The following is a 14,355-nucleotide window of genomic DNA, read 5'->3' on the forward strand; positions in this document are numbered from 1 at the left end:
TCTTGTACCTATATATATATATATATATATATATATATATATATATATATATATATATATACTAGTAGTAAAAGTACCCGTCGTTGACTGGGTTCAAAAACAGCCCACAGAAAATGGACTCTGATTTATGAAAGTATGATAGGTTATGAAAAGGAAGGGTTGTAATGAGATAGCTTCGAATTTGGGGGTATCAAAACCAAAGCAAAATATGATGAAAGTAAAAATAAAATAGATAAAACCCATAATTTATTATACCATACCTGTTCACACTGAAACACTTATCACAATATTCTGTGGATCTATATTAAAAAAAACCTTGTTAAACTTTGTGACATATTTCCATTCTATGGAGGTCAGATGCGAACGAACACCCCATAATTTTATTATACCATATTTCTTCAAACTGAAACATAATTATCAAAGTATACTTACGCAGATAGATATGAAAAGTGTTTATTAAAGTTTGTGCCTATTTCCATTCTATGAAGGCCAGGCGCGAACGCAGACCCCACAATTTTATTATACCATCCCTATTTAAGTTAAAACATACTTATCAAAGTATTCTTATGTACATCTATATCAAAAACACTTGTAAACGTTTTTTTTAAATTTTTAAATTTTTTATTTCCATACTTTGTGGACCAGGCGCGAACACAGACCCCACAATTTTAATGAACCACCGTTTTGCCAGATCAAACATACCCATTCCTGTATCTCGATACATCTTCTATCATTATATGTAATCAGTTTTTTAAAATAGTCAACCATATAGCAGTGTATTCGTGACCAGACACACACACACAGCTTTATATTATATAAATATATATATATATATATATATATATATATATATATAAACCAAAGAAAAATACTCAAAATTTAATATAGGAATTGTTTAGTTTTATGTTTCTTGGATTGACTTACCTGGACTGGATGAGTCCAATAACTTGAGAATAGGTTTTGCTATTTACTGGCTCTCCGTTGACAGATACAATTCTGTCACCTGGATTTAGGCCGGCTTTGTCTGCAGGACTTTCATCTTTCACATGTTTGACAAAGATTGTGTCCATTGGTTCCAAGTCACTCAGTTTGGTGCGCTTGTGCCGACGCACTGAAACAAAAGATACAAACACAAGATACAAACAACAACAAAGAATAAAAATACAATAATTCATATATAAATTTATACAAGTGCCGGACTTTACCAATGCCGTCTCTGTTTTTGTGCATTTTTGCTTGGCTGGGAAGATAACATGATGACTAGACATGTATCACTACTGACCCGCCAAATGAGGAGGTAACGACTAAGAGGATTATATCATGACAAACAAACACAACTCCTACTCCCAAAAAAGGAGGAGTTAACACCTGGGAGGATGATATAATAATAGATAGTACACTATAACCTCCCCAAGAAAAAAGGAGAAGGTAGTCCGTGGAAAAATAGTTTCATGACAACAAAACATATGTTATTCTCACCCTCAAAGGAGGATGCAATACCCAAGAGGATTAAACCCACTCCCTTAAAAAAGAGGAGGTAATTTCTGGGAGGACAACCTTATGACAGCAGAAATAATGCTACACTAGCCATACCCATTAAAAGATAATATGATGATACATTAAATCCAATAATTTTATTCGTTAAAAAATGTTTTTATGGTATTTTTATGGTTCTTTGCTTTTTTTTTTTTCTAAAATCATTGAATGCAACAGAGTTTTAATTTGTATTTAAGTGTTTCATTAAAAAACTTTTTAAGATTGGATATACCATGAAAGTGCAGCAAAGTGTTAAGATTAGCAACATTCAATACATTACCTACGTTTATATAAAGTTAGGTATGTGTATATATCTGTATTGGTATGTACAGGATACACTCTGAAACTAATTAACCGAATCATTATGAATTTTGGTCAAATTAAATAAGACATTAAATAAGTCAAATTAAATAAGACATATTAAATAAGACATTAAATAAGACATATTAAATAAGTCAAATTAAATAAGACAAATTAAATAAGACAAATTAAATAAGACAAATTAAATAAGACAAATTAAATAAGTCAAATTAAATAAGACAAATTAAATAAGTCAAATTAAATAAGACAAATTAAATAAGACAAATTAAATAAGTCAAATTAAATAAGACAAATTAAATAAGTCAAATTAAATAAGACAAATTAAATAAGACAAATTAAATAAGTCAAATTAAATAAGTCAAATTAAATAAGTCAAATTAAATAAGTCAAATTAAATAAGTCAAATTAAATAAGACAAATTAAATAAGACAAATTAAATAAGACAAATTAAATAAGACAAATTATATAAGTCAAATTAAATAAGACAAATTAAATAAGACAAATTAAATAAGACAAATTAAATAAGACAAATTAAATAAGACAAATTAAATAAGACAAATTAAGACAAATTAAATAAGACAAATCAAATAAGACAAATTAAATAAGACAAATCAAATAAGACAAATTAAATAAGACAAATTAAATAAGTCAAATTAAATAAGACAAATTAAATAAGACAAATTAAATAAGACAAATTAAACAAGTCAAATTAAATAAGTCAAATTAAATAAGTCAAATTAAATAAGTCAAATTAAATAAGACAAATTAAATAAGACAAATTAAATAAGACAAATTAAATAAGACAAATTAAATAAGACAAATTAAATAAGACAAATTAAATAAGACAAATTAAATAAGACAAATTAAATAAGACAAATTAAATAAGACAAATTAAATAAGTCAAATTAAATAAGACAAATTAAATAAGTCAAATTAAATAAGACAAATTAAATAAGACAAATTAAATAAGTCAAATTAAATAAGACAAATTAAATAAGTCAAATTAAATAAGACAAATTAAATAAGTCAAATTAAATAAGACAAATTAAATAAGACAAATTAAATAAGACAAATTAAATAAGTCAAATTAAATAAGTCAAATTAAATAAGACAAATTAAATAAGACAAATTAAATAAGTCAAATTAAATAAGACAAATTAAATAAGACAAATTAAATAAGTCAAATTAAATAAGTCAAATTAAATAAGACAAATTAAATAAGACAAATTAAATAAGACAAATTAAATAAGACAAATTAAATAAGACAAATTAAATAAGACAAATTAAATAAGACAAATTAAATAAGACAAATTAAATAAGTCAAATTAAATAAGTCAAATTAAATAAGTCAAATTAAATAAGACAAATTAAATAAGACAAATTAAATAAGTCAAATTAAATAAGTCAAATTAAATAAGACAAATTAAGACAAATTAAATAAGACAAATTAAATAAGTCAAATTAAATAAGACAAATTAAATAAGTCAAATTAAATAAGACAAATTAAATAAGACAAATTAAATAAGACAAATTAAATAAGACAAATTAAATAAGACAAATTAAATAAGACAAATTAAATAAGACAAATTAAGACAAATTAAATAAGACAAATCAAATAAGACAAATTAAATAAGACAAATCAAATAAGACAAATTAAATAAGACAAATTAAATAAGTCAAATTAAATAAGACAAATTAAATAAGACAAATTAAATAAGACAAATTAAATAAGTCAAATTAAATAAGTCAAATTAAATAAGTCAAATTAAATAAGTCAAATTAAATAAGACAAATTAAATAAGACAAATTAAATAAGACAAATTAAATAAGACAAATTAAATAAGACAAATTAAATAAGACAAATTAAATAAGACAAATTAAATAAGACAAATTAAATAAGACAAATTAAATAAGACAAATTAAATAAGTCAAATTAAATAAGACAAATTAAATAAGTCAAATTAAATAAGACAAATTAAATAAGACAAATTAAATAAGTCAAATTAAATAAGACAAATTAAATAAGTCAAATTAAATAAGACAAATTAAATAAGTCAAATTAAATAAGACAAATTAAATAAGACAAATTAAATAAGACAAATTAAATAAGTCAAATTAAATAAGTCAAATTAAATAAGACAAATTAAATAAGACAAATTAAATAAGTCAAATTAAATAAGACAAATTAAATAAGACAAATTAAATAAGTCAAATTAAATAAGTCAAATTAAATAAGACAAATTAAATAAGACAAATTAAATAAGACAAATTAAATAAGACAAATTAAATAAGACAAATTAAATAAGACAAATTAAATAAGACAAATTAAATAAGACAAATTAAATAAGTCAAATTAAATAAGTCAAATTAAATAAGTCAAATTAAATAAGACAAATTAAATAAGTCAAATTAAATAAGTCAAATTAAATAAGTCAAATTAAATAAGACAAATTAAAACAAATTAAATAAGACAAATTAAATAAGTCAAATTAAATAAGACAAATTAAATAAGTCAAATTAAATAAGACAAATTAAATAAGTCAAATTAAATAAGTCAAATTAAATAAGTCAAATTAAATAAGTCAAATTAAATAAGTCAAATTAAATAAGACAAATTAAATAAGACAAATTAAATAAGACAAATTAAATAAGACAAATTAAATAAGACAAATTAAATAAGACAAATTAAATAAGTCAAATTAAATAAGTCAAATTAAATAAGACAAATTAAATAAGACAAATTAAATAAGTCAAATTAAATAAGTCAAATTAAATAAGTCAAATTAAATAAGACAAATTAAATAAGACAAATTAAATAAGACAAATTAAATAAGTCAAATTAAATAAGTCAAATTAAATAAGACAAATTAAATAAGACAAATTAAATAAGTCAAATTAAATAAGACAAATTAAATAAGACAAATTAAATAAGACAAATTAAATAAGACAAATTAAATAAGACAAATTAAATAAGACAAATTAAGACAAATTAAATAAGTCAAATTAAATAAGACAAATTAAATAAGACAAATTAAATAAGACAAATTAAATAAGACAAATTAAATAAGACAAATTAAATAAGACAAATTAAGACAAATTAAATAAGACAAATCAAATAAGACAAATTAAATAAGACAAATCAAATAAGACAAATTAAATAAGACAAATTAAATAAGTCAAATTAAATAAGACAAATTAAATAAGACAAATTAAATAAGACAAATTAAATAAGTCAAATTAAATAAGTCAAATTAAATAAGTCAAATTAAATAAGTCAAATTAAATAAGACAAATTAAATAAGACAAATTAAATAAGACAAATTAAATAAGACAAATTAAATAAGACAAATTAAATAAGACAAATTAAATAAGACAAATTAAATAAGTAAAATTAAATAAGTCAAATTAAATAAGACAAATTAAATAAGTCAAATTAAATAAGACAAATTAAATAAGACAAATTAAATAAGTCAAATTAAATAAGACAAATTAAATAAGTCAAATTAAATAAGTCAAATTAAATAAGACAAATTAAATAAGTCAAATTAAATAAGACAAATTAAATAAGACAAATTAAATAAGTCAAATTAAATAAGTCAAATTAAATAAGACAAATTAAGACAAATTAAATAAGACAAATTAAATAAGTCAAATTAAATAAGACAAATTAAATAAGACAAATTAAATAAGTCAAATTAAATAAGTCAAATTAAATAAGACAAATTAAATAAGACAAATTAAATAAGACAAATTAAATAAGACAAATTAAATAAGACAAATTAAATAAGACAAATTAAATAAGACAAATTAAATAAGTCAAATTAAATAAGTCAAATTAAATAAGTCAAATTAAATAAGACAAATTAAATAAGACAAATTAAATAAGTCAAATTAAATAAGTCAAATTAAATAAGACAAATTAAGACAAATTAAATAAGACAAATTAAATAAGTCAAATTAAATAAGACAAATTAAATAAGTCAAATTAAATAAGACAAATTAAATAAGTCAAATTAAATAAGTCAAATTAAATAAGTCAAATTAAATAAGACAAATTAAATAAGACAAATTAAATAAGACAAATTAAATAAGACAAATTAAATAAGACAAATTAAATAAGACAAATTAAATAAGTCAAATTAAATAAGTCAAATTAAATAAGACAAATTAAATAAGACAAATTAAATAAGTCAAATTAAATAAGTCAAATTAAATAAGTCAAATTAAATAAGACAAATTAAATAAGACAAATTAAATAAGACAAATTAAATAAGTCAAATTAAATAAGTCAAATTAAATAAGACAAATTAAATAAGACAAATTAAATAAGTCAAATTAAATAAGACAAATTAAATAAGACAAATTAAATAAGACAAATTAAATAAGACAAATTAAATAAGACAAATTAAGACAAATTAAATAAGTCAAATTAAATAAGACAAATTAAATAAGACAAATTAAATAAGACAAATTAAATAAGACAAATAATAAGACAAATTAAATAAGTCAAATTAAATAAGTCAAATTAAATAAGACAAATTAAATAAGACAAATTAAATAAGACAAATTAAATAAGTCAAATTAAATAAGTCAAATTAAATAAGTCAAATTAAATAAGACAAATTAAATAAGACAAATTAAATAAGTCAAATTAAATAAGACAAATTAAATAAGACAAATTAAATAAGTCAAATTAAATAAGTCAAATTAAATAAGTCAAATTAAATAAGACAAATTAAATAAGACAAATTAAATAAGACAAATTAAATAAGACAAATTAAATAAGACAAATTAAATAAGACAAATTAAATAAGACAAATTAAATAAGTCAAATTAAATAAGACAAATTAAATAAGACAAATTAAATAAGACAAATTAAATAAGACAAATTAAATAAGTCAAATTAAATAAGACAAATGCAGGATAAGTTCAACATATTGCAGACTCAGCATTTGTTTCAGCCGACTTACCGCTGGAAAATTAATAATTACTAAAAAGAATTCAACTATATAATAGTGGAAAAAAAAAAGAAAAAAAGCAAGAAACCCTAACTTAAAAATTGTGAAATAGAAAGTGGGAATCATCAGTTGTTTACCATGGAGCTGTTTCAAAAATTTAAAAACAGAAAAAACTGGATATGACTCGCCAGTGGAAAATGCTACTTTCTTTAAGAATTAGGTTTTTATTGTTGAGCATTTTATGTTGAAATGAAAAAAGTCGGTCACTTAAGCCCACGTGCATAAATCGTGATGCTAAAATCACTTGATCACTCTTGACCTTCTTGAATGACATTTATGTTTTATATAAATGTTAATTTCAACTATATTCCTGCCACGGTTCACATTGGCCGAGCAGTTTGTTCCTTCCTAATAATAGAGGAAGAAATGGCTTCCTGTCCAGGTTCGAATGTCTCGACCGGTAGTAATCATGACTCCCTGCACTAATGAAACACTAGTATCTGTAGGCATTAAAAAATAATACATTATATATATATATATATATATATATATATGCATACACTCGCAGTCCAGCCCGGCTTTGCTCAGGCCCTATGTACTGTTCATAACTTTATGTGCATATGTATATAAATATTAAAACGTTTAACTCATGTCCAGGTAACCTACATCTAAAATTTCAAGTGTTTAGACCCAAAATTGGTGGAGAAGTTTGGTAGAGTCTGCAAAGGTCAACTCTTTCAACTTTAACCTTTTGGCAGCCAAATTTTCGCCCCAAAACTGATTAAAAAGCTTGCTGCATGTCTGAATACCCTTTATGTAAAATTTCAAATGTTTACACTGAAAATTGTCCGATAGTTTGCTAGAGACTGCCAAGGTCAAATCTTTTGAACGTTGACCTCTTGGCAGCCAAATTTTCGACCAAAAACCAATTAAAAAGCTTGCCCTATATCTGAATGTAAAATTTAAAATGTTTAGACCAAAAATTGACTGAGTAATTTGGTAAGGACCGCAGAGGTCCAATTTTTTATTTACCCCTTAACATTTATTGTTTTGGCTCAAATCAAATTGAAAGTTTGACTCATGTCCAAGTAACCTACACCTAAAATTTCAAGTGTTTAGACCCAAAATTGGCAGAGGAGTTTGGTAGAGTTTTCAAAGGTTAAATCGTTGAACTTTGACTCCTTGATGGCCAAAAACCGATTAAAAAGATTTTCCAAAATCTTAATACGGCTTATGTCAAATCTCGAGTCTGTAGACTGAAAATTGACAGAGTAGTTTGGTAGGGAAATGTACACACAGACAATTTTACTTTTATATATATACGTAAAGATTTTTTGTTCCTTAGAAGCGCTGGTTGAGTTTGAATAAAATGAATACGTATTATATTATATTGAAGCCAAAACAACGCCTTCTTACAAAATAAACAGAAATTTATTTTTTTTAAATTTATATTGAAATTCATAAATATATTCCGAAGGAAACCTTTATCTTCAGTCTGACTTTTTTTTTTTTTTGCCATGTTGTTGCTGGGGCAGAGACTATATATAAGTTGTGTGTGTGTGTGTATATATATATATATATATATATATATATATATATATATATATATATATATATTCCCTTGCTTACACCGGTCAGCATCAGTAACCACTTAAGGCAGTATCGTAAGTCAATACTTCGGAAATAACTAATCAATATTTTCCCTCGTTTTGTAGAGATGATATCAACTATTGTCTGAGAACTATATTAAGTGATTTCCTTTTTTTTGGGAGGGGGGGGGCAAGAAGGATTATGAATTCTTAGAACGTTTTCTTGTAGTGCCATGTCCAATATGTTTTAACAAAATCCTGATTGTAAACGACTTCTCCAAGTTATATCTTGAGTATCCTTGTCTGTCATTGCATTTTTTCTTTTTATAATTGTATTTTTATATTTATATACGTGTATGTAGGCCGATTTTCACATGCGTCTGTATGTGTTTATTTGAAAATGTATCTTAATATTTAACTTTTATTTCATTTCCAGTTTATATTATGCATATATTTGGTGGATAATGCACTACTTATTCATGTGAAATCATTTTTATTTTACCTTATATATATATATATATATATATATATATATATATATATATATATACATAATATTTTTATTTATATAGGCAAATATTACAAAGTTGCAACACTACTTGTAATATTTGTCTATATAAATAAAAAATATTTTGCCCTTTTTCTTAATAACCTTGTTTTAATTAATGAGTTTTCCCTCTTGAATACCTTTAACTTATATATATATATATATATATATATATGCACACGCACATATATACATACATATATATATATGCACACACACATGCATACATACATACACACACATATATATATATATATATATATATATATATATAGAGAGAGAGAGAGAGAGAGAGAGAGAGAGAGAGAGAGGGATATTTACGTATAGTTAGTTTTAACTTGTATTTTTATTTTATTTTTTACTTTTATTTTAGTTTTATTTTGCTAATTTTATTATTCGTTTTTTTTTACGTTTCTATTTGATTATTTTTGTAATTTTTGCGTTCAATTGTGTTATTTTTAGATGTGTTGTGATTTGAGGAAAAGATGAACTGTGACCTCTCCTCGATCTTTTTTTCTCAAATTATTATGTGAATACTGAAATTTTGATGTTTTGATTCGATTTTTAACTTCTAGTGTTTAGAAACTGTGCTGATGAAGAAACTTGGTATCAATAAAAGTGCTTTCGTTTCAGAAACGATCGTACAACTGTTGTTGATACATTTGTGGAATGGATATAAATGAATATGCCATTTTGAAACTATAATATAATAGCTATAGTTTTTTAAAGGTTCTTCTATTGAGCTTATTTTACCCCTGCAAGATTTCTAAACATATAATGACTGAAATATACCTCCACTTAATATGCTGAGGGCGTGGCCAATTATTCTGTCAATTGTTTTCTTAAGTAATCTGTTAGACTTTATTCTTATTTTTCATACATACACACATTATATATATATATATATATATATATATATATATATATTATATATATATATACACACATACATATATACACTGCGTATCAAATTAACAAGTTTACATTTTTTTTTAATATTTAAGGAACGAGTGAATAAAAATTCATGAAACTTTGAGAAAGTGCTTACAATACTATTCAGCTACTCCAGTCAAAAAAATAAAAGTATTTAAAGCAGTATTCGCGAAACTATGGCAGAAGATAGGAATATCTGTTGATTTCAATGTGTCAAGTTATTAACGAGGTTGAGAAAAAAAAAATACAATATACACGTAACTTGTTTATTGAAATAATTTTCAAACATTAAATGAACTAGGAAAATGTTTAGAACACAATAACTACATAGCAATTTCTACGTTGACATAATTAGTAGGAGGTATGCGATCCTTTTTTATGAATGACTTGTAAAACACGTTGGTCCACAGAATTAGTCAAATTTGTGATTTCGTCAACAGTTATTCCTTGCGATACCTCTTGCAGAGCATCCCACAGCTCAGCTTTGTTCTTAAATTGGCGTTCACTTGCATAGAGGTGTCACTTCAGGATACTCCAAAGGTTTTCAATTGGGTTCAAAACTGGTAAATTTTCAGGCTACTCCATCTCGCGTCGCCCAAAGAACCCCAGTCGTTGCAAATACTCTTTGCTTTTGTTTGTTGCATGCAAGGGAGCATTATTCTGTATAAAAATAATGGTTCTTCTGAACGTCAACCTTTGCTTCTCTAGCCATGGTTCAAAGTGCCATTCAGAAAACTATGTAAGCGTTTGACGTCATTTTTATGCCTTCTGTGACTATCCATGGGCCTACTAAAGTACCTCCGATAATCCCAGCTCAAATCATTATCCTACCACCACTTCGTTGGTACCTTAAACGTTAATGACGATGTCGTCCATCTAGGTTCCATTCCTTGTTCCAGCCATCTGGGCCATCAAGAGTGACACGCACTTCATCCGTGAACAAAACTTTGGAAAAATCCGTTTTTATGTTGTCCTCTGCCTATTTTAATCGGTTTTGTATATGGTGTTGCTTTAATGGGGCTTTTGTCACAGGCTTAACAGACCTTGCCACTTCTTTCAGAAGGCGACATCGAGTACTTCTCAACTTGTCTGCTCAGGGTTCTTAACAACTTCACGTTTAATTTGGAGTAGAGAATGGCATGAAACAACTCTAGATTTACCATCATCAGCTCTCTTACATACCTTTGTAAGGTCCTTGACAAAATTCTTCACAGTTTGATCGTACCTTCCTATAATTTTCGATATTTCGAGGGTAGTTTTTAGCTTTTGCTAGTTGTTCTGTAATAGTACCCTTTTAAGAACTACTCAAACCACCTTTACAACCCATTTTATTGACGAAACAAACTGCCTCGTTAATAATTTGACACACCTCAAATATCATGGATTCAGCAATTACGATGGCAAGTTATTTACATTGCGTGGAACAGTACAAAATTTTCACAGTATGCGTAGCTCAGCATTGCCAACGTTTCTGAAACGAAAAGAAACTGAGACATGTGCATGCGGGTATTACGTTTTTCTAAACAGTTCATTTCTTGTAAGTAAAAAAAAATACTCGAGCTGAGATCAAAACCAAAACCTAAAAAAAGTGAGTCAAGTATGATAACCATTAGGCCAGCTTGACACAATCTTTAAAAAGTGTTTTCAAACTTACTTATTTTTAACATAAGTAATCTGTCATGTAAATGATTCATGCATGTGCATTCGTGAAACAGTTGACAAACAGATTAAAATCTGATGACCCCAAGTACGAATTTTTCAAATAAAAACACGTATGCAAATTAGTTGAAAGTAGTGAACAAGAAAAGTAACTTGTTTTCTAAATGCGCACAAAGAAATACTAGAAAGTGGTTGAATCAATATAGAGTGAGAGCGGACATGAGAACTACATAGTTAAGTAAGAGAGAAATGGGTCACTTGCACAGTTAATATAATAAAATACAGCTAATTAGAACAAATAAAAATTGTTTTCAAATATAATTTAATCCCAGAACTAAAGCCTATTTTAGCATGTATTTTGTGTTATTATATGAAAAAAAAACTTTAAAGAAACAAACGTTGATCAACTCACATCTATTATAAATACTTAAAACTATTACTTTTAATTCCAACATGTTTTTACGCTTAATTCAGTTTACTATATTATTTTAGACTAAATGTACTATTGCTCAGTTTAACTTTGAGATAGTGTAATATCTGTTTTGTTGTCATGATATCATACTCCCAGGCATTATCTCCGACTTAGGAGAGTAGTACAGTACTTATGTTTTTATATGTTTATTTGTTATGATAACCCTCTTCCTAAGCATTACCTCCTCTACTGAAGAGTAGTATAATATATATTCTGTTGTCATGAGACTAATCTTCCAGACACTTCTCCTTTGGGGGTGCAGTGTAGTATATGTTTATTTGTCATATAACCTTCTTTCGATGCTAGCCAAGATTTTGGTGAATTTTGAAGAATCTGGTTTTGTAATATGAATCGGGAGAGAGTATATAAAAAAAAAAAGGATAAAAAAGCGCTTCGTTTAAATGAATCCAACTTCAACGCCAAAGAAGTTCCAAAGTTAACGAAATGGAATTTTCCTAAAACTGATGAATATATCAGAGCATCTTTCCGCTGATTATCATAACGAGAGATCTTAGGCGGAATGAATGTCTTTTCCTTTCTGAGCCAAAGAAGATTTATTTTTTCTGAAGAGTTGATGAATGTGCGGCAGCGCCAAATGTTTCTCTAAGACTCAAAGACAGGATGTTGACACTATCCAAGATTTGCTGTGTAAACACGGCCAGTTTTATCTACATGGAAACATTAATGGAAGAGAAGAGGGAAAATAGTTTACATACACATTACTTGTCTCTCTCTCTCTCTCTCTCTCTCTATATATATATATATAGGGAACAGCTTGAGGCAAGGAATATTTTTAGATAGTGTACAGGATGAAAGAGTAAAGAGATTGAGAGAGAAAGAGAGTAAAGAGAATGAGAGAGAGAGAGTGTAAAGAGAGGGAAAAGGCTACAAGAGGTAGAAATACTAAAAGTAATAGGTATGTAATTAAAATAAGAGAGAGTAAAAGGGGAGATAAGTAGAGACGTTAAACATGATGAGATGAGCAATGAGAGGGTGGAAGGAATGAGTAGTTTAGTTATTTTGTTTTACGGCATATATCAATCATTTTCGGGTTAAGCTATTTCAGTAAAAGCTTTTACGTTTAAAGTTGTTTCTGTCTTCAAATATGATGTTTAGTTTGGTTTCTTTGAAAAAGTACTCTTAAATTGTTTTTGACTTTGCAAAACATGATTGAGTTTTGCAAAGGGGGATAAAAAAACAATAACATTTTGGCGCTTTTGAGTCAGGAAGCGGATATCTTCAGACAACCTCATCTCATAGCAGCTGAAAACGGATGAGCAGAAGAGGAGGAGGGAATGAGCAGAAGAGGATTAGGGTGGGGGGGAGCAGAGTGGGGGTTAACAGAGGAGGAGAGATAAGCCCCTCCCCCCAAGAACTTCAAGCTCAACACGATGGCTACATCTGCATTTTGAAGTAATGAATACAGAAAGATGCTGCCCGTGTGGCAGCAAGACTCGGTGCCCTGTCATACCAGTCGGAAGAACCAGGCCTTCACACTTGATCTGATAATTTGACGTCCCCGCTCACATGAGCCCTCCTAGACCATTTTGTGTGGAGCACAGTGGAACAAGACATTAACAACACAAAGGCCAGGATCAGCAGAAGCTTTAAATTCTGAAGTGAAGAAGCCCATGACTGCTTCTGAAGTTGCTTTGGGACTGTACCTATATAGTTGCTTTGCAATGAGGGTAGAGTTATACGAAAGGTCCGGTTTTAAGGTGGGTTAAATCCAGCTCCTCAAAAAGGGGCACTCTGGATTGAGATAAAAATAAAAATTGCTTCAATCTATAGGAGTATCCCTCCTTTATTGACTGAGGACAGAAAAGATAAAAGTGTAGTATGAGAACAGATACTCAAAGTCAAAAGAATGTTCATAAGAGTAAAAGTGATGAGAGAATTCGTAAAGACAAACTGACCAAGCTTTCATAAAAAAAATGAAACTATTGTTTTATATGTTTTTCCCTCGACATTAATCTTGCAAAAAAAAAAAAGAAAAGAAATCGTTTGCACCCTTTCCCCCCCTCACTATATATATATATATATATATATATATATATATATATATATATATATATATATATAAAACAAACATTACTTGTTAATATTTATCAATGGAAGAGGCTGTTTTGAATGAAATCTCAGTGTGACTGTAGATACAAACAGGAATTCCATAAAATAAGAAACTCATCTATATTAGCAAGAACTGTGAAAAATATATTTACCATGCAAAACTTTATATCTGGGTTTTGGCAGGGAAAAATCGGTGCAATAGTATGAAAATTAAAAAAAAAAAAAATTTGTCAAGTGAAGGTTGAACGACGGCATTAAGAATATGCATAC

The 14,355-nt window shown here is 26.5% G+C and overlaps 1 protein-coding gene across 5 annotated transcripts in view; it reads right to left on the reverse strand.

Annotated features, from left to right (window-relative positions):
• Positions 1 to 14,355, reverse strand: part of LOC145263682 (rho GTPase-activating protein 23-like) — a 693,682-nt gene that overhangs the window by 206,329 nt on the left and 472,998 nt on the right. For all 5 annotated transcript variants that reach the window (XM_080120564.1, XM_080120565.1, XM_080120567.1 and 2 more), the window contains one exon: positions 925 to 1,111. In XM_080120564.1, coding sequence (XP_079976690.1) covers positions 925 to 1,111 — 187 coding nt within the window. The remainder of the gene's footprint in view (positions 1 to 924; positions 1,112 to 14,355) is intronic.

This window comes from Euprymna scolopes, chromosome 39 (genome assembly GCF_053919585.1).
Source record: "Euprymna scolopes isolate OS-2025 chromosome 39, ASM5391958v1, whole genome shotgun sequence".
In the NCBI taxonomy this organism is placed as follows: Eukaryota; Metazoa; Mollusca; class Cephalopoda; order Sepiida; family Sepiolidae; genus Euprymna; species Euprymna scolopes.